General features: G+C 37.2%; 1 protein-coding gene across 2 annotated transcripts in view; it reads right to left on the bottom strand.

Annotated features, from left to right (window-relative positions):
• LOC128985387 (uncharacterized) overlaps nt 1-20365 on the bottom strand; it is a 61513-nt gene that overhangs the window by 10035 nt on the left and 31113 nt on the right. For both annotated transcript variants that reach the window (XM_054404836.1, XM_054404837.1), the window contains exon 7: nt 15388-15534. In XM_054404836.1, coding sequence (XP_054260811.1) covers nt 15388-15534 — 147 coding nt within the window. The remainder of the gene's footprint in view (nt 1-15387; nt 15535-20365) is intronic.

Genomic DNA, 20365 nt, shown 5'->3' with positions numbered 1-20365 from the left:
CAGGGTGGGTTCGGCAGACTGGTCCACACCAGGCATCAACTCTCACTTGTTAGCTACGGAGAGCTACCCCTGCCACTGGGTGTTGGTCCACCTACAGAACCAAGTGAGGAGGGTGCTTCCCAATCAAGGGAAGTCCTTTGAGTTGTAATCTGGCCGGTGCACACGCACGTCCCAGGGAGTAAGCTGAGTCATGACATCAGACAGCTGAGGCAACTCACAAGGCAGGCTTGGAGGCCAAGGAGGCAGCCCCTCCACCAAGCTATGGGTGCGATAGAGGCCAATAACCTGTTCACTCGAGAAAAAATTATTACGGAAACCTTAAGGAACAGCCGGACGGGAGATTTGGTAAAGACCTTTGGCCTGAAATGGATAACGAGAATCGGATTTTGGAATGTGAGGACATTATATCAAACTGGGAAACTAAAACAAGCTGTAGCGGAGATGAAAAAGTACAGACTAGAAATAATGGGTATGAGTGAGGTACGTTGGAATCAGTTTGGAGAAATAAACGCTGATTTAAATACAACTTTCTTATACTCGGGGAAACCGAACGAAGAGGATGACCATAGAAATGGGGTTGGACTCCTGTTGAGCAACACTGCAAAAAAGGGCCTAATGGAATGGAAACCCATTTCTGACAGAATAATAGTGGCAAGGTTTAGTTCAAAAGTAAAGAAATGTATCCATTATACAATGTTATGCACCAACAGATCTAGCTGAAGAGAACGAAAAAGACCAATTCTATACAGAACTTCAAGAAGTTTTAAGAGGTGTAAACAAGAGAGATATTTTGATTGTTATGGGGGACTTGAATGCAAAAACTGGAAGTGACAATGTTGGATTGGAACAGGTTATGGGGAAACATGGAATTGGAGTGAGAAATGATAATGGTGAAAGGCTCGTAGACCTCTGTGCTAGGAACGATTTAGTTATTGGAGGCACAATATTTCCCCATAAAAACTGTCACAAGGTATCATGGGTTTCTCCTAATTACATTACAGAAAATCAAATCGACCATTTTGCCATTGGAAGAAAGTGGAGGAAATCTCTACTTGATGTCAGGAACAAACGTGGAGCTGACATAGGAAGTGACCATCATTTGATGATTGCGAATATCCGACTAAAAATTGCTGCCTCAGTCAAAGCAGCTGAAAGAACATCAAGAAAATTTGACACCCTAAAGCTAAGAGGGACACAGCACAAGGAAAACTTCATGGTCGAGCTGCAAAATAGATTTGAAGCTTTAGGCTCTATGGATGACTCAAGTATAGAAGAACATTGGCTTGGTATAACAAACACGTATACGAATACTTTAAATGATGTTTTAGGCTTAAAGAAGGCAGGGAAGAAAGATTGGATGTCTGAGGACACGTGGAAAAAAGTGGAAGACAGAAGAGAAGTTAAGAATAAGATAAACTCTTGCAAGACCAGAGGACAAAAGAGGGATATGAAGATACTCTATAAGGAAGCAGATGTAAAAGTGAAGAGAAGTGCAAGGACTGACAAACGGAAATGGATGAGCGAGCTGGCGGAGAAGGCTGAAGAGGCATCTAGGAAAGGAGATATGAAAGAACTATATAACATAACAAAAAAGTTGTCCAAGAGAAAAATTAATGTTGGTAGACCAGTAAAGGATAAGGAAGGTAAACTTTTAACAAGTGATCATGAGCAGATGAAGAGATGGCATGAGTTCTTCAGTGGACTATTTGAGACATTGGAGGATGATGGAAATGTTGAAGGTGACCTGGTGGGAAACATAGAAGGAGAAGAAGAAGAAAACATAAATATAAATCCCCCAACGGAAGATGAGATCAAACAAGCGATAAAAGAAACAAAAAACTGGAAAGCTCCGGGATGTGACAACATTGCTCCAGAGGTTATAAAGGCAGCACCAGATATAGCAGCAAAAGTTTTAAAACCACTGTTTGAAAGAATCTGGATTGAAGAGATTATGCCCCCCAAGACTGGAAAGTGGGACTTCTTTGTAAATTACCTAAGAAAGGGGACTTAACAAGGTGCGAGAACTGGAGAGGTATATCCTTGCTATCAATCGTTGGTAAAATGTTTTCAAGAATAGTATTGAATAGAATCAAGGATGTAGTAGATGGGAAATTAAAAAAAGAACAGGCTGGCTTCAGAAGAAATCGCTCATGCATTGACCAGATCAACACAATAAGAATAATAATCGAACAAATGAATGAATACAGTGTTGGTATATATCTGGTTTTTATAGACTTTATGAAAGCCTTCGACTCTATTAAAAGGGACCAAATCTGGAGAGGATTGACAAGATTAGGAATCCCTGGAAAAATAATTAACCTAATCAAAGAAATGTACAAGAACTACAGTTGTAAAATTATACACAATGGACATTTAAGCAACCCGATAGAGGTAAAGCTAGGGGTGAGGCAAGGTTGTGTCTTGTCACCAACCCTCTTCCTGGTTGTGTTGGACCAGGTGTTGAGGAACATAAGTAGGAGAGAAGCAAAGGGTATTTCCTGGGGTCTACAGCAGAAGCTTGAAGAACTTGCATTTGCAGATGACATCTGTTTCTTAGCCCACAAATTCAAAGATATGGAAGGAAAACTTGCAGATCTTGAAAAAGAAGAGAAAGCTACAGGGTTGAAAGTCAATGTCCAAAAGACAAAATCAATGAGGATCAATCCAGTAAATAACAATATGTTTAAAATGGCTGGAGAAGAGATAGAGGAAGTGGATTCTTTTACATATTTAGGGAGTGTGTTGACAAAAAATGGAGGGGCAGATGATGATGTAGTGGCCCGAATCAAGAAGGCAAATGCTACATTTGTTCAACTATACCCAGTTTGGAGAGCTAGGGAAGTATCAACCAGAACAAAGTTAAGAATATTTAACACCAACGTAAAGTCAGTTTTACTTTATGGATGTGAAACGTGGAAAGTTTCTCTAGCAATCACAAACAAGCTACAGGTATTCGTGAACCGGTGCTTAAGAAGAATCTTAAGAATCTATTGGCCAGAAGTAATCTCTAATAAAGATTTGTGGACAGCCACCAAAGAGGATCCCATAGAGATACAAATTAAAAAACGGAAATGGCAATGGATAGGACACACTCTGCGCAAAGATCAAGACGCCGTAGAAAAACAGGCCTTGAGCTGGAATCCCCAGGGACAGAGGAGGAGAGGAAGACCGAGAAAAACATGGAGAAGAACAATTGAAGCCGAAATCAGAGAGGCGGGTAAGAGCTGGAGAGAAGTTAAGGCATTGGCTGCTAATCGTGTCCGTTGGCGCTGTTTCGTAGAGGCCCTATGCTCCGCCAAGGAGTGACAGGAAATAAGTCAAGTAAGTCAAGTCAAAAAAACAAATAATTTAGTATATTGAAGCGTTATTATGCGCCTAATGGTTACGGAGAAAATTCCAAAAAATTGTATATTTAAAATGCCCATGTTATTCTTATGGAGAATAAGTAAATTGTTGTAGTTTGCTTGTTTATGAACATATTTTGATCAAATTTGGAAAATGTTTTTATTTCTTACTAACTATTAACGTTTTACGAAAAAAAAAAACAGTTTTACCCTCCCTGATGCAGCAAACCTAAGTACTAGTTTAACTAATTCTATTTAAATAGAGAATAAATGTTATATTTTTAAGTAGACATTTCAGTGTAAATCCAATCAGTCAAATGGAAATTCGCTTAGTCTGCAGGTTTGCTGCGGCGGGGGGTATTTCTAGTATGGGCCGTTAAAAAAATAACAGGGGGTCTCCACACTTTTTACTAACCCTGTATATTAAATCTTACTTGTACATTGACATTTATTTATCAATTAACTTTCAAGGGAGGGTAAATAAAATTTGTGGTAAAATCAGCAAGCTTAATACTTAAATGGAAGATATTAAGCTATAATATTTGAGATTTCATAGGTGCTGTTAGCACAATTAATAGTCAGTGGACAGTGTGAGTAGCCAGCGGTTGCAGTGGCAGAGTGTTGAGCGCAGCGATAAGCGAGCATTTGTTGTTGTGTACCGTGGCTGCCTCGAACCAGTCCAACCACTAACTAATCCCCTCCACGGAGGCGGTGTCGCTTCCCCTCACGCGCCAGGCCGAGGAGCGCGCCAAGCGGCAGTCGGTCGAACTGTAATGCGATTTTGCCGTGCAGGTAGGGCGGACCCTTAAAGATATACAGTGAAGCTATTACACAAATAGCTGTTATCCTGTGCATGTGGAAGCTGAGGTGCTCGTGGGTACAGAACGTCGAGTGGGTTCGAGACCCGTCCCGGCCAAAAAATTTTATTTCGTTTTATTTTCAAAATAAGTTTTTATTAACTATTTAATCAATTTACTCAACTCATATTTATGCTTTGCATACAAAATCTTTATAATTTTGTGTTTTTTATGTTTATGCCCAATGGGATGGTTGGCCCTTCCGCAAAAATTGGTTGGTTGGCCAACCTTAAGACTGAGTGCCAAAACATACCGTTGGCCAACGATCGACAGAAACGTTGGGCCAACGATTTGCCAACGATTTTTGCTACTTGGGTCATTTTGTAATTTCTAGTATACTGTGGGTAGATGCCTTTATGAACACATGTTTCAACTTACAAGTCTTTTGTTTAATTTTTCCTTGTTATTCAATTCAACCAAACATAGTTACTTAGCAACCCATAAGACTAATGTTAAAAAAATGTGACTTTCAGTTTCATTTTTCTACGTAATTAGATTTTTTTTGGCAGTTGTAACTGTAGTAAACTCGTTTTTAGGCCAAAAATAAACAATTTACAACATTGGCATGTATAATTGTAACTGTGTCTTTATTTCTGTACAGAGAAAATTATTTCCACACTTATAAGTTATAAATTGGACTCTTAAACAAGTTTAGTTAAATATTTAATTATAATAAATAGCTCTAACTGAACTTCTGTATAGGCCTAGCAGTCTAGGCATTAGGCCTACGCATCGTAATCGTAACTGTACAAGCCTAACCAATTAGCCTATTTACACACCTTAGTTAAAGTGGACTTCTATAAAAGCCTAAATAGGTAATAATTTATTTATTGTAGTCGCAACTAGACTTTAGTGTGCAAGCCTAGCAAATCACTGTATTTATAGGATAGGCCACCGTTAAAAATATTTGAAAATACTGAATTCCTGCTTCAGAAATACAGTTTCTATAATTTTCAATATGAATACTCTCTTTTTCTGTTTATAAACTAATATTTACCACAAAACTAATAGCAATAACAACAATCAAAAGAAATAATCTGCTTGGAATAGTTCAGTAAGGCCGCCAGAAATTATGCGATTCAATGTTATATTAACCAACGCTTAATGGTATTCATCGGACTCCTTTTCTTTTGTACTGTCTTTTGTAAATAGGCCATATGTGCATGTGCAAGCTGAGGTGCCCAGATGGCCGTGGGCACAATTTTTATTTCAGCTACAGTTTTTTAATACAGACAAAATGAGAGCATTCTATTGGCTGAGGGAACACCATTACCACAACGATACGGCTTGGAGCCATCGGCCTCGGTTGTTTAGTGGATAGCGTGCCGGGCTGAGAATCTGATGATACCAGGTTCGAATCCCATCGATGGCATAAACTTTTTGTCTAAGATTTTTGCATTATCAGCAAGTTTGGTTAGTTCTGTTAGGTTATGACAGTTTAATTTTATAATTACAACCTTATAAAATTGAATTTGAGGCATTTATAGTTTTATTTTATGAACAGAACTATTTTTTCAATTGGTAAACCTTCATTCAGTTTTTTCATTATCAGCAAGTTTGGTTAGTTAGGTTAGGTTATAACATTTTAATTTTATAATTAAAAAATTAATTTAAAATTTTTTTATTTCTAATTTTTAAACTCTCATTTTGTCCGTATTAAAAAACTGCAGCTGAAATAAAAATTGTGCTGCCCATGGGTACACAATGTTGAGTCACCTACGCTACGATTCTTTGTTTACATCTACGTTGTTATCTCGTAACCATCATGGCAACCCATAAGACTCATGTTAAACATTGCAAATTTTATGTCAAACAAAAAGTGTACAGGTATTATCAAATCGAAATTTGTTTGTTTCGAAAAATATTTCTCGAAATACCCCTGGTGAGTTTGGATTCAATATGTTCAGCCGTTAATGAGTTAATTGATTACATAGTTTGCATAAGGTCCAGTCTCAAAGAGCTTCGCTCACTCCACTCAATTAGCAACTGTAAATACCCCAGGAATATGTGCTCAAATTTAGAACAAAAACATAGAAAACCCAAAAAATGAGACTGGGTAAAAAAGCTAACAACCAAAAAAGGCAGATGTAAGTATAATTTTGATTCAATAATACTAGTGGAACCCCGTCGAAATCGACGGTTAATCTTGAGGTTTTATGCAAATTCAGCTAACTGCGTTGGATAGAGTGAAGTCATTAAAATCTTAGTTATATGAAGGGAGGATAAGCAATAATAAGTATGACGATTGTGTTCCCTAAAAAACGTCATTGATGAATTCGTTTTACACAATATTTCCAACTTTCTTTTTATCAGCTTTAGGTTGCCCAAAAGGTTTTTTAGGAGTCTTTTTATTGTTTGTTCATGAGTTTGTTTCATACCAAAGCCACTTTCACTACCTATATGGGAGAATGAGTTCATAATATTAGTCTATCATGTTACGGAAATAGTGAATATTTATTACTAACCACTAATTCCATCTGCTTTAGGAAAATCATTCAGATTGTATCCGGATTTATAAGTAAATCTTCATCTTTTTTTTGATAAAAATATCTGATTCTCCAGAAAGCAGTAACATTCTTACTTCGATCTCAGCAATTTTAAATCCTTCTACTGCCACATCGACCCATGTATTTAATCATCCTGTTCTAACTTGATAATTCATTAACTTATGGGGTAGTTTTGCCTTGGCCATATAGATCACATGAAGCTGTGCATGTATTTCGTGGATTGGAATGAACCATAATTGTAGGAAATTTTATCACAAATCTTGAACATTTGCGGAACCAAATCCATAACCTAGTCCAGCATTGGTAACAAACTATGCAAATGCGATGAGATGTGATGGCACTGTTGTGTTTCCGAATGTTTTGTATGTAGTGAGGTTTAGATGCGTTGTTCAACCTAGCTACATGTGTACATCAAAGTAAAAACTGTGTACACTTTTTTTTTAATACCTGAATTGACATTAGTTCACCTACTTTACCAAAACCATAGACTCCGTAGTTAGTCTATTCCAAAACTTGAACACAGCTCTCATCCTCAACGTACTCATCTATGACACAATTTTCAACCCGATTATCAAAAACTGTTATACCAATAAATGAATCTCAGGTGTTCTTTCTTGAATTTAAAAATAAATGGTGATTGAATGTAGGAAAAAAAGGCAAGTGCCAACCTTACACTATGTATAAGCTAACCCGATAAGGAATAGTTATATGTTACTTTGAAATTGATAAGTCACACTTATTTCATAATTTAAAATTTTCTAAGAGCAATAAAGCATAGATTTTTGAACAAAACATTTCAAACGTATCATAAATTCATCATTTTGTTGAAACTATAAAAAACTTGCCATGCAGTGGAGAATCCATTTAAAATCATAAATAATAATGTAAACATTTAATTTTGACAGTTTCAGTAGACCTTTGAATACAATTTTAATATTAACAGCTGGTTCATTAAAAGTAGTGTAAAATTATCCATATGGTCAAAATGTAAACAAAATTGCAGAGTGAACTTTAAAGGCCTTTGGGGCGGAGCCCCAAGGAAATTTGCATCGTTTCTCTTTTGAGGGCTCACCTACAGACCAAAACCTTTCTTTAGACACCCCTACCAAATTTCTACGCCCAGCCATTCTCTCAAATTAGCTGTGACAAAAACCTCGTTTTCCTCCATAAGAATAACATGGGATGGGAATTTAAAGGCCACTGGGGCAGAGCCCCGAGGGAATTCTCCATGTTTCTCTTTTGATGGCTCATCTACAGACCAGGACCTTTCTTTAGACACCTCTACCGAGTTTCTACGCCCAGCCGTTCTCTCAAAATAGCTGTCACAAAGAAAAACAGTTTCAAATTAATATATAGATTATGAACAAGCCAATATTTACAAAAGAACAAAAATAATTGCCTAAAAGAAAAATAAAACAATATAATACAAATGAAACATAAATTACTGCCTTAAAAACCAACTCTTGTCGTGTTATGCCTAACTGGTTATTGGTTTTTAAAACCTCAATATCCGTTTAAATTATAATTAACCTTTGCTGAAGGACAAGTTTTATTTATTTCTAAAAGACTGTTTTCTCTGTTTTTGTTTTCTGCTACCGAGAAGACGACATGTGATGTGGACGAGGTCCCGCGTCGGTTGGAGACTTCCGAGAATCGACAACCACCACGTGCGAAGAACTGCTTCCTGCAATCAATGCTGCGTCCTGGAATTGCTTCAAGAAGGTTAAGGACAGGCAAAGTGGGGAGGAACATGAGGAGAAGATCAGGCACAAGATGATTCCTGACCAAAACTAACAAAAGGTAAGAGATGAAGAGAAGGCTGAAGAAATGGAAGACATTTTCAGACAGCTGAGAAGTTGGAAGATAGTGCAACAGACACGGCCGCCTTTAACTCCAGGCCGCGGCCTTCGAACTGGCAACGTCGCAAGTGGTGTTGTAACAGCTGATTTTTTTGGAAGCAACTAAGGTATTTGTGTATTTACGAAAGATTGATTACTGGACTATGATAATATTGACTCCGCTTAAAAATGTACAGATATAGATTTTAATTCATATTGTTTCAATTTTCAATTCTGTATGTTTTATTTTCAATATTTTAATAAATTTATGTTCATAAATTAAAAATTAAATCAATAAAGTGCGAATTAATGAGCTGATGTCACCTGTCTGCCATGTTATCTTATGGGACGTCTGTCACTGAACAACACCACTTGCGATGTTGCCAATTCTACTAGGCCGCGGCCTGTAGTTAAAGGCGGCCGTGGCAACAGATCAACCAATCTGAGAGAAATGAGAAAGGTAGTGGGAGAAGAAGGAAAAAAACTTTCACAGAGAAATACACAAGTCCGAAGAAAAAGAAGAATAAGACCGAGTGTAAAAACGGTCTAGATTAAAGATTTTTCAAATCAATATTGAAGGTTCTAGGGGGGGATAATTGTCGTGTTATGTCTAACTGGTTATTGGTTTTTAAAACTTCAATATCCATTTAAATTATAATTAACCTTTGCTGAAGGACTCTGGTTTTATTTACCTATTTCTAAAAGACTGTTTTGTCTTGGTATTTAAATTTATAGTCATATGTTGAATTGTTTGAAATGTAAATAAAGTTTAGTTTGTTGTTTTGTTTTGCATTGAAAACAAGCTGATTTCTATTCTGTTAAAATTTATCTAGATTTTGTCATTTCTGTTAATTCTACCGAAATCGTCCGTGATATCACTATTAATCGAGGATTGCGTATCAGTGACGACAAAACTCTACACTGTTTGACAAAAACATTATAGGTCTAATTATTCACACACATCAGTGTTGGCTAATGTTTTTCGTTATTTAGTACTTGTTTGTAACATTATGAAGATGGTCGATTAATACCTAATTGATAGAATATTGTGTTAAAAAAAAAAATAACTAAACTGCATGTTGTGAATAACTGAACCTTTTTAGAAAATAAGGCTTTAATAAACTTAAATTCTTACATAGCTGGAAAGGTAAACAAATCTCTAATACAAACAAGTAAATAAATACTTCAGCTGATTACTAGAGACAGGAATTCATAACATTCTCCCCCTCAAAATTTAAACAATGTAATCAGCGAGGTAACTTGGTGGTTTTCTTGATCTTTTCGGCCTTTCTATAGGTTGGTTTTCTTCAGAGTCTTGTTCAGGAATGAAGTTTGGTTGATTATCATCATTTGGATAATCATCATGGTCTTGAATATCAAATGGAGTGACATTCTGTTCTGGGTTCACATTTGGTTCTGGATTGATGTTCGGCTCTGGAATGACATGTGGTTGTGATTCATCTGTCACCAGTTGAGGATTATCTTTTAGCGTTGGAAGGCCTTGGTTTTCTAGTAGACTTACATCCCCCCTTGGAGATAGGTGCTTGAGGGATACAGTTGACTTTCTTCCATCATTGTGTTTAACCAAGGCATAATGAGGATTAGCATCCAACAGCTCGACTTCCTCAACTAAAGGATCAAATTTTGATGGTCGAACATATCTTTTTAAGAATATCGGTCCTGGTTTCATGAGCCAAGCTGGTAGTGAGGTGCCATTGAGGGATCGCCGAGGATGAATGAAAAACCTTTCATGTGGTGTACTGTTAGTCGAAGTGCACAAAAGAGATCTTATGGAGTGCAATGCATCATTGAGTACAACTTCCCATTGTTCTCCCTTTAGTGACCTGGACTTCAGAGCTAACAAGATTGCTTTCCACAATGTTCCATTGAACTTTTCAACTTGGCCATTTCCTGCTGGATTATATGGAGTTGTTTGACTGGTGGCTATTCCTCTTTCATGAAGGTAGTCTCTGAGTTCTTTTGAAAGAAAAGATGTCCCTCTGTCTGAATGAATGTAGTTTGGCATTCCAAATATTGAAAATAGATTTTCTAAACAGCGAACTACTGTGTTTGAGGACATATCACTGCATGGATATGCAAAAGGGAAGCGTGAATATTCATCGATTATTGTCAATAGATATCGATTTCGTGTGCAAGATGGCAAAGGACCCTTAAAATCTACATTAAGTCGCTCAAAAGGTTTTGTGGCCTTGATAAGGTGAGCATTTGTAGTTTTATAAAAACGAGGTTTAATCTCTGCACACATTGGGCATTTGTTTGTCATTGTTTTAACATCCTCAACCGAGTAAGGAAGGTTTTTACTTTTTACCCAGTGGTACATCCTAGTGATTCCAGGGTGGCAAAGTGACTGGTGAAGTGCAAAAAGCTTGTCATCACAATTTATGTTTGTGACAGCTCCACAAACGCGTGAAAATGCATCTGCGGTAACGTTTTCTTTACCTGGTCTGTACTGTATGTCAAAAGAATAAGGTGACAACTCAAGACGCCATCTAGTGATTTTCTCATTCTTTATTTTACTAGTATGCCGACTGTTGAACACAAACGACAAAGCCTGCTGATCGGTGATTAATAGAAAATGTCGCCCAATGAGGAAATGTCTCCACTTCTTTAGAGATTCGACTATGGCTAGGGCTTCCTTCTCAATAGACGAATGACGTTTTTCACAATCTGTCAATGTTTTTGAAAAGAAAGCGACAGGTCTACCCTTTTGACTTAACGTGGCAGCGATAGCGAAGTCTGATGCATCTGTTTCCACAACTAATGGAGAATTATCATCAATCACGGTGAGTATTGATTTTCCTATGTCTTGTTTAATTTCCTGAAAAGCCAAAGCTGGCAAAGATGAGGACAATATAGGAAAAGATTTGCAATCAATCAGAGGCCGAATCTTGTTTGAGAACTTAGGAACCCACTTTGAGTAGTGAGAAAATATTCCTAATGCACGTTTTAATTGAGATGCATTAACTGGCAATGGTAAATCTAACAAGGATTTCAGACGATCTGGATCTGCTTGCATAGACTGGTAGCGAATTTGATATCCTAAGATTGATATTATGTCTTGAGAAAATTTGCTCTTCTCATTGTTTAGAGTAATATTATATTTCTTAGCTACCTTTAAGAATTTATTCAGCCTTTCATCATGTTCTGACTGAGTTTTTCCGGCTACGGTTATGTCATCAATGAAAGCCCACACCCCTTCTAGTTTTTCAGTGGAAATAATCTTATCAATCGTGTGCTGAAAAGCAGACACACCATTTGTTATACCAAATGGAACCCTACAGAACTGATAAAGTTTTCCTGCTGCCTCAAATGCTGTGAAGCATTTTTCATGTTCCGATATTGGTATTTGATGGTAAGCCTCCTTTAAATCTATAGTACTGAATACTTTATTTTCTGCTATTTTACTAGCTATGTTTTCAATATTAGGCAAGGGGTAGGCATCTAATAGGGTAAACTTATTTATAGTTTGACTATAATCTATTACTAATCGCTTTTTATGAGTTGAGCTTTTGGTAACAAGCACTTGTGCACGCCAGGGAGATGAACTTTCTTCAATTATACCACTTTGAAGGAGTTTTTGCACTTCAGTGTTGATGAACTTTTCATCATCATTAGAATACCTACGAGACTTAGTTGCAATGGGCTTACAGTCAGGTGATAGATTATGAAAAAGGCGTGGTGGTTCTACAGAAGCACAGGCAACATTACAAATGGACAGAGGTAACTTATCTCCTCCAAAATCTAGGTTCACTGAAGAATGCAGTTTCATTAAATCATGACCAACCAATATGTCAGTGCACAGATTGTCAATAACAAACAGTTGTACTCTCTCATAGTTATGGTCAGAGAACTCTAAGTTCACAGAAACATAACCTTTGATAGGTGACTTAAGGTTAGTGGAAGCCATAGATACCTGTTTCCGTTCTGGAATTACATGAAAACCATTTTCAATTACCACAGCTCGGTTTATAAAACTATCGGTACTTCCAGTATCAACCAAAACTTCAACAGGAATTTTATTCGCATAACCCCGCACAACTGCTTTTGACAGTCCATTGGAGGCAGCTGCACATGAAAGTGTGGTTACTACCAAAGAAGAGGCATTAAAGGTCTTGCCTTGAGCTTTCATCAACCTGCATACCTTCACAAAATGTCCCCTTTTCTTACAACCAGAGCAAGTAGCATCTTTGGCAGGACAGTCGTTTCGAGTAAAATGACGCCGGCCACCGCAGTAGAAACACTTCTGTTTAAAGTTTTTCGCTACAGCTGCTGAAGTAGAAGACTCTTCTGGATCTATATTTTCATCCAGTTGATCTGGTAGTGTTGACGAAGTGTTGCAGTATGTAACTTCAATTTGGTTTGGAGATCTATATGCTTCACAGCTCTTCTGTGCAGACTCAAGTGAACGTGAAATGTCCTCAGCTTCTTTTAATGTCAAGGACGGTTTTTCTAGTAGTCTTTGTCGAATTTGGGGGTTCATAATTCCACTTATAAAGGCATCTCTAACGGCTTCATCTCGATAAGTATTTCCATCTATGGCACGAAAATTGCAATCCTTACTTAGAAGTTTAAGCTCTTGTAGATACTTGTCTATGTTTTCTTCTTTCTTCTGCTTGCGGTTTGCTAGCATGTGTCGAGCATAAATTTCATTCTTCTTAGGATTATAAATAGTTTGCAAAATTTCAACTGCTGACTTAAACGTGGAACATTCAGAAATATACTCGTAGACATTGTAAGAAAGAAAATTAATCAACACGTTAAGTTTCCTCTCTTCAGTAACTTCTGAGTCAGATATGAAATTTTCAAGTGTCCTGAACCAATGTTTGAATGCTCTACTTGCAGAAGGGTTTTCAGGATTAATATCAAACCTGTCTGGTTTTAAAAGTCTTTCCATTTTGATTTTGATTATTTAATTATCTTGATAAGTTTAAGTTTATTAAATTTGTTGTGAATAACTGAACCTTTTTAGAAAATAAGGCTTTAATAAACTTAAATTCTTACATAGCTGGAAAGGTAAACAAATCTCTAATACAAACAAGTAAATAAATACTTCAGCTGATTACTAGAGACAGGAATTCATAACACTGCAACATCACTGTAAAGAAAGTGACGAAAGACTGACTGAAACCAACTGACGGACAATGTAAGTACCAGGAGATGGAGCTTTACTCGGATTGAATTGAACACTAAATATTTATGTTATTTAGCTAAGTAAATTAAAGATATTTATTAATGTACGGTAATCAATATGAACGAATTTTAGATGACACATTTTAACTTAATACGCCTTTATAAATTCATAGATATAAAATAGCCTAACTGTATCAGCTGTGTTTATTAACTGCAGCTACAAAATGGTATTGACAATAACATGGGCACTTTAAAGGGCTTTAGGGCAGAAACTGGATTTTCTCCGCCTTGTGACCAAGTCCAATCGATTTCTCGTGACCAAATACCCCATAGTAAACAAAAAAATTAAAAATCCTTTGACAAAAATAGAAGTTTGTCCGTACCCTCGCTTGTTTTAGAATATAGGATATACGTAGTATGTTTCTAAACATTCTAGGAAGAGAGAATCAGAAAACGAATACCCCCTATACTTACACTGGATTCCTGTACTAACGAGTATGTATATCAACGAGGGAAACTGGAGGGATAAATACTTTGCTACCTGGCAGAACCCGCGTGGTGGTTCAAGTGTTTTACAACCCTGCTAAACTGACCCTTATAATCCCTTATAATGATCGTGGCGGTTCAAGTATCTCAGGACGGTCATAAAAATCGTGGCGGTTCAATAACAGCCAAAATAAGAATTGGAACGGTCCAAGAATCCTTGAGGAACCAAATATTGTGCCTGCCTTATCTGTACATATTTTGCTTCTCAGTATATCTAACACTGACATTCTGTTGCCTTTCTTCCAAATAAGACCTCATCCAGTTCAATTATTTACCATAAATACCATAATTATTAAGCTTATTTATTAAGGTAGAATGGTGAACATTATCAAAGGCTTTAGACATGTCTAAAAAAGCACCAATAATAGGCTACAGTTGTCTTCATCAAAATTCTCTAAAATATCTTCAATAAGAGATATCAATGCTGTTATGGTGGACTTATCTTTTCTATAAAACCATGTTGATCTTGGTCTTGCATATTATTTTTTTTTAATAACTTACAACTGATAAAGCATACTTTTTTCAAAAAGTTTAGAGTGATGGTTGTATACTTTATACTTTATACTTTATACTTTCTTATGAAATGGCGACCATACAATAGCTAACGGCCTATAATTCGAGGCAAAAGAATTATGTAGGACATTTTTAATTGAGTAGGATGAATACCAGTTATTAGGGACCGGATGAGTTGATTACATGTACCAACGGCTTTAACAGAACTGATTTTGCTTCTTTTTAAAATTTTGATTGGTATTTAATCATATCCTGATGACCACTTTGGTTTCAACAAATCAATCAATTTATTAAGTATCTGCTCATCTGTTATTCTGCAGTTGAACTTGGTTTTTGAATATTGTGAATTTGTAGTAGGATAGTAAGTAGATATTAAAATACTCTCTGTGCTGGGGGTATTTTAATATCTACTTACTTTTTGAGTTTTTCTATGTTGTTTTATTAAAGAATAGGTAGTCATTAATTTTTAATTAAAATTCTATTATTTGCAATATTTAAATAAAGAAATATATAAATTGTAGGTCACCTACCTAGTATCATATATAAAACATACTCCCTTAGTTTACTTACTTTAGTTGGTGTTGCTTAGTCTATGCTAGTATCTTTAAAAAAAATGATCATTTTAACTTACAAGAGATTTCCTCTTGCGCAATTCGCGAAGAAGATGAGAAAATTCAGCTCTGAGACGATGCAGTTTCTCAGTTTCTTGAGAAGTCTCGCTGTGAGATCGGCTAAGTCTCTCAACCTCCCCCTGTACCATGGTCAGTCTGCTAGCCAGCTAGACACAACATACACACAAGATTAATAAGATAACTTGATAGTAGTGGTTTGGATGGAGTATGATGAGTTGGTGCAAGAGGAATTATGCCTCTTTTATGCAAGTCCGGGAATTTTTTTACATTGGATCAAATGGGACCATTTATCTACGACGGAATCACCGCCGCATTTTGGATTTTCATCTGGGGCAGGTGGAGGACTTACGCTCCGTCGAGTTTTGGCATTCCGTATGGGCATTTTTAAAAATAAGATCAAATGGAACCCTTTTATGCCACAGTGTTTTCCGTTAGACGGAATCCAGCGCTGCCATCCTACCCCACACGCTCTGTCATCCACAGTATCAAAATCGCCTAATCATTGTAAATATATGATCATGTTAAAAGATCGAAGGGTACAAATAAAGAAGTAATGTAATTGAAAAAAAACTTATATGGCAAGCCTAATTAAGTTTAGATTTTAGCGAATTTCTTATATAAAGAATAAGCTATTACCGTAGGTCTCATGGTAAGACCTGGACCCGGAACCCATTTACTTTTTCGATTTAATGTCCCTAGCACTCAGCTGAGGCCAAATTCACCATCCGTTCAAATTAATATATATATATATATATACCTATATATATATATTTTTTGAGCGGAGTGAAGCAAAGCTTTTTGGGATCAACTTCAAAGCAAATTTTCTAACACATTAACTCAATAGCTGAACATATGATAGAGGAACTCATAAAGTTTTTTTCAACATGATTTGCATGTATCAGCTGATCCATTGTTGTCGCTCAAAGCTTTAAACTTCAAAACATAGCCTACAGTAAGGCAGATGTCTTTTCTTTTATACTATACTATAAACATTTAACTATAAAAACATCTTCCTTGTAGCAGAAAACCTAAGTACTTGTTAAACTAATGTTATTTAAATTGGGGAATAAATGTGTCTTTTCATAGAGATATTTAAGGGAAAATCCAAACAGGCAATTGGAAATTCACTTAGTCTGCAGGTTTTCTGCGGAAGGGGTATTGTTTAAATCCTCGGAATAACACAATAATTTTGCAGCACACTATATAAGTTTGCGAAAGCCCGATCCACCTTACAACAACGTTGATTCACCGGGTGTGTACAGCCCACCTCCTTCCATATTGTCTTCACACATAAATAGGTAAAACCAATAAACAAGGGTCCATAACAGCCATAACATCCCAATGGTAACTGATGATGGGCATGAATTAAGTTGTCATCAGCACCTGCACCCCCCCCCCCCCTGCTTAAAACAGGCCTAAGATTCCGCCTGACGATTTTAGCCGACCGAAAACTACGTGCATAAAAGAGGCTTAAGGTAGTCCGAAGACTAAAGAGACCCAGAGGATTTAAGTGAATCTCTCACCCAACTGTGCACTAAGCCCTTTCATGCCTATAACCCGACTTACCTGTTGCTACTTTTGTTTCGATGGCTTACATACTAGGCCTTAGTCTGCAAAACTGTTGTTAATTTTTTATTTTAGCTAACTTCCCCAGGTAGGTAGCTATTACCGTAGGTGGCACGGTAAGACCTAAACCAAAAACCGATTTACATTTTCATTTCTGTTTGCCCAGAGGCCAAAAACACTACTTGTACAAAATTTTTATCCCTGTGTTGTACATGTACGTCCATAAACACAAAAGCTTGTAATTTTGGTCCGATTTTGAAAAAAAAATTTGGCATGAATGTTTAGGGTGGGATAAATTTGAATGAGTTCTCAAACCACCAAGATTGAGTCATGGGAAAACGGGCAGACTACAGGCAGACTAAGCGAATTTCCATTTGCCTTATTGGATTTTCACATATCTCTTTGAAAAATGGGGTTTTGACATTTTTCAAAAATTCAAAATGTTCCTGATAAAAATATTATATAGTTCGGCCGCTTAGAAAACGACCTGCGCGCTAATGCTAAACCAATGCTGGAGGAGGTCGTTTTCTAAGCGGCAGACCTATAGTGATAAAGTTAGATCACTATAGAAACAAGTCAATCAACTTTTTACAATTTGAATTCTTGAAAATCTGCATATTAATTTTATAGTAGTTTTTATTGAAATCCCTCGTTAAGTTAAATAAGTTAAGTTAAGTTATAGCTATTTAGTAGTGATTCAAAGCATGGGTAAGAAGATGGAAAATTCTGCTGTAATGGTCATAGAAGCTATCAGACATTTACGATCACAAAGAGGATTTTCAGCTAAGGACTTTATTTGAGCGGAGCGAGCGAAGCTCTTATACGTCGACTCTTATGCATTTCGTAATACGCAAACTCCTCCTAAACGGCTGAATCAATCGTTTTCAAATTTTGCATGGTGATAAAGACCATATCTGTGAGTGCCAACATCTATATGGCGTTAAAAAAGTCTCTCAGGAATCCGCCCCACTGGGTCTCAAAGTTTCAATGTAATCCTTATGGAAGCAGTATTTGACACATAAACAAAGACATATGATCAGCTGTTGACTTTTGAATGCAGTAAAAAAAGAAATAGCTGATAGCATTATTCCACAGATATTAGAACAGAAACGGTATGGATCATAAATGTAATCAAATGACAAAACTAGCTTGAGGTCTGTGACGTAGGAAGTGGTGAAGGAAGTAGTAAAGGTGAGCAGTCTGGGGTGTGGAAACTGTTTATGACAATTAGATTTAGGTATCTACATTCCTAAAATTCTATGGGAAGGGAGGAAAACAGGGCCGCGACGTAGGATGTGGTGAAGGAAGTAGTCAAGGCGAGCTGTCCGGATTGTGGAAACTGTTTATGACGATTAGATTAAGGTATCTACAATCCTAAAATGCTATGGGAAGGGAGGAAAACAGGTCCGTGATGTAGAAAGTGGTGAAGGAAGTAGTCAAGGCAAGCTGTCCGGGAGTGGGATCTGTTTATGACAATTAGATTGAGGGATCTGCAATCCTAAAATGCTATGGAAAGGGAGGAAAACAGGTCCGTGATGTAGGAAGTGGTGAAGGAAGTAGTAAAGACGAGTTGTTCGGAGTGCGGGATCTGTTTATGACATGTAGATTAAGGTATTTGCAATCTAATAATGCTAAGTGAAGGGAGGTAAACAGGTCCGTGACACAGGAAGTGGTGAAGGAAGTATTAAAGGCGAGCAGTCCGGATTGTGGAAACTTTTTATGACGATTAGATTAAGGTATCTGAAATCTTAAAATGCTATAGGAAGGGAGGGAAACATGTCCATGACGTATGAAGTTGTGAAGGAAGTAGTAAATGCGAGCAGTCCGGAGTGTGGGAACTGTTAATGACGATTAGATTAAGGTATCTACATAGTCTACAATCCTAAAATGCTTTGGGAAGGGAGGGAATCAGGTCCGAGACGTAGAAAGTGGTGAAGGAAGTAGTCAAGGCGAGCTGTCCGGAGTGTGGGAACTGTTTATGACGATTATATTAAGGTATCTACAATCTTAAAATTCTATGGGAAGAGAGGGAAACAGGTCCGCGACGTAAGAAGAGATGAAGGAAGTAGTAAGGTGAGCAGTGTGGAGTGTGGGAACTGGAAACCGTTTGTAGCAGTTAGATTAATGTATCTGCAATCCTGAAATGCTATGAGAAGGGATGGAAGCATGCCCACGACATAGAAAATTGTGTAAGAAGTAGTAAAGGCTAGCAGTGCGGAGTGTGGGGAATGTTTGTGGCAATTAGATTAACGTATCAAAAATACTAAAATGCTATGGAAAGTGATGAAAACAAGTCCACGATGTAGGGAGCGGCTTAGGAAGTAGTAAAGTATGAATATATTGTGAGAACCGTCTGTGGCAGTTAGCTTAGTAAATCTTTAATCCTAAAATCCTATGAGAAGGGAAGGAAATAGGCCCCATGACGTAGGAAGTGGTGAAGGAAGTATTAAAGGCTGGCAGTGCAGAGTGAGGGAACCATTTGGGCAGTTAGATAAATGTATCTAATATACTTAAATGCTATGAGAAGGGAAGGAAACAGGTCTATGACGTAGGAAACGGTGAAGGAAGTAGTGAGGCTTGCAGTGCAGTCTGGGAACTGTCATTGGCAATTACATTAATGTATCTGCAATCCTAAAATGCTATGGGAAGAGAGGGAAACAGGTCCACGACGTAGGGGGTGGCGAAGGAAGTAGTAAAGGTGAGCAGTGTTGAGTGTGGGAATGGATTTATGTATCTACAATGTTAAAATGCTATGGGAAGAGACTGTAGGTTAAAATGATTACGAAGCACGAATCAATACATATTTTCAATACATGCAATCGTTTACAATAGAAATTCACAACTGAGTTGACAACAGCTGATTTTTACTCCATAGAAGCTAAAATTACTCCTGAAAGAGTAAAAATGCCACTTTAGACCCGCAACGCATTCATTAAAAACAACTGTTTTTACTGAAGTATGAAAAAAAAAAAAAAATATGAGCCCTATATGACTCCGCTCAATTTTGTGGATGCCTCTGCGAACGCCACCTAGTTAACTATATAGGTGAAAAACATGGGCTTACTGAACGAAAAGTGAAATGTATTGTTACAGCTGTGCAGAGAGGACTTGACTTTAGTAGTCTACGTGAAGACAAAGGAAAAGTTCGCAATCAAGGTGGCTGCGACCAAACCTGCTTCTAACACAAACCAAAAGGACAGTGATAATGAAGAATGTGGATGTGGAAAATCCCACAGGATGAGGTTTAGGAGTAGAAAGAGTAAAATGAGCTTGTGCAAGGGGAAAGGATCCAGTAGGAGGATTCACATTAGCCATAGTAGAAGGAGGAGGATGAGATCTGGAACTAGAAAACGCCTTTGCAAACCTCGGGCGGGGCTTTAGAAAAATAAAAGGAAGGGAGAGCAGAAGAAT

This window comes from Macrosteles quadrilineatus, unplaced genomic scaffold, assembly GCF_028750875.1.
Source record: "Macrosteles quadrilineatus isolate MER2022 unplaced genomic scaffold, UCM_ALF_1.0 Scaffold_2__2_contigs__length_208266976, whole genome shotgun sequence".
NCBI classification, from domain to species: Eukaryota; Metazoa; Arthropoda; class Insecta; order Hemiptera; family Cicadellidae; genus Macrosteles; species Macrosteles quadrilineatus.
Note: the sequence above shows the minus strand (reverse complement) of the source record. Positions and strands in the feature narration are given on the sequence as shown.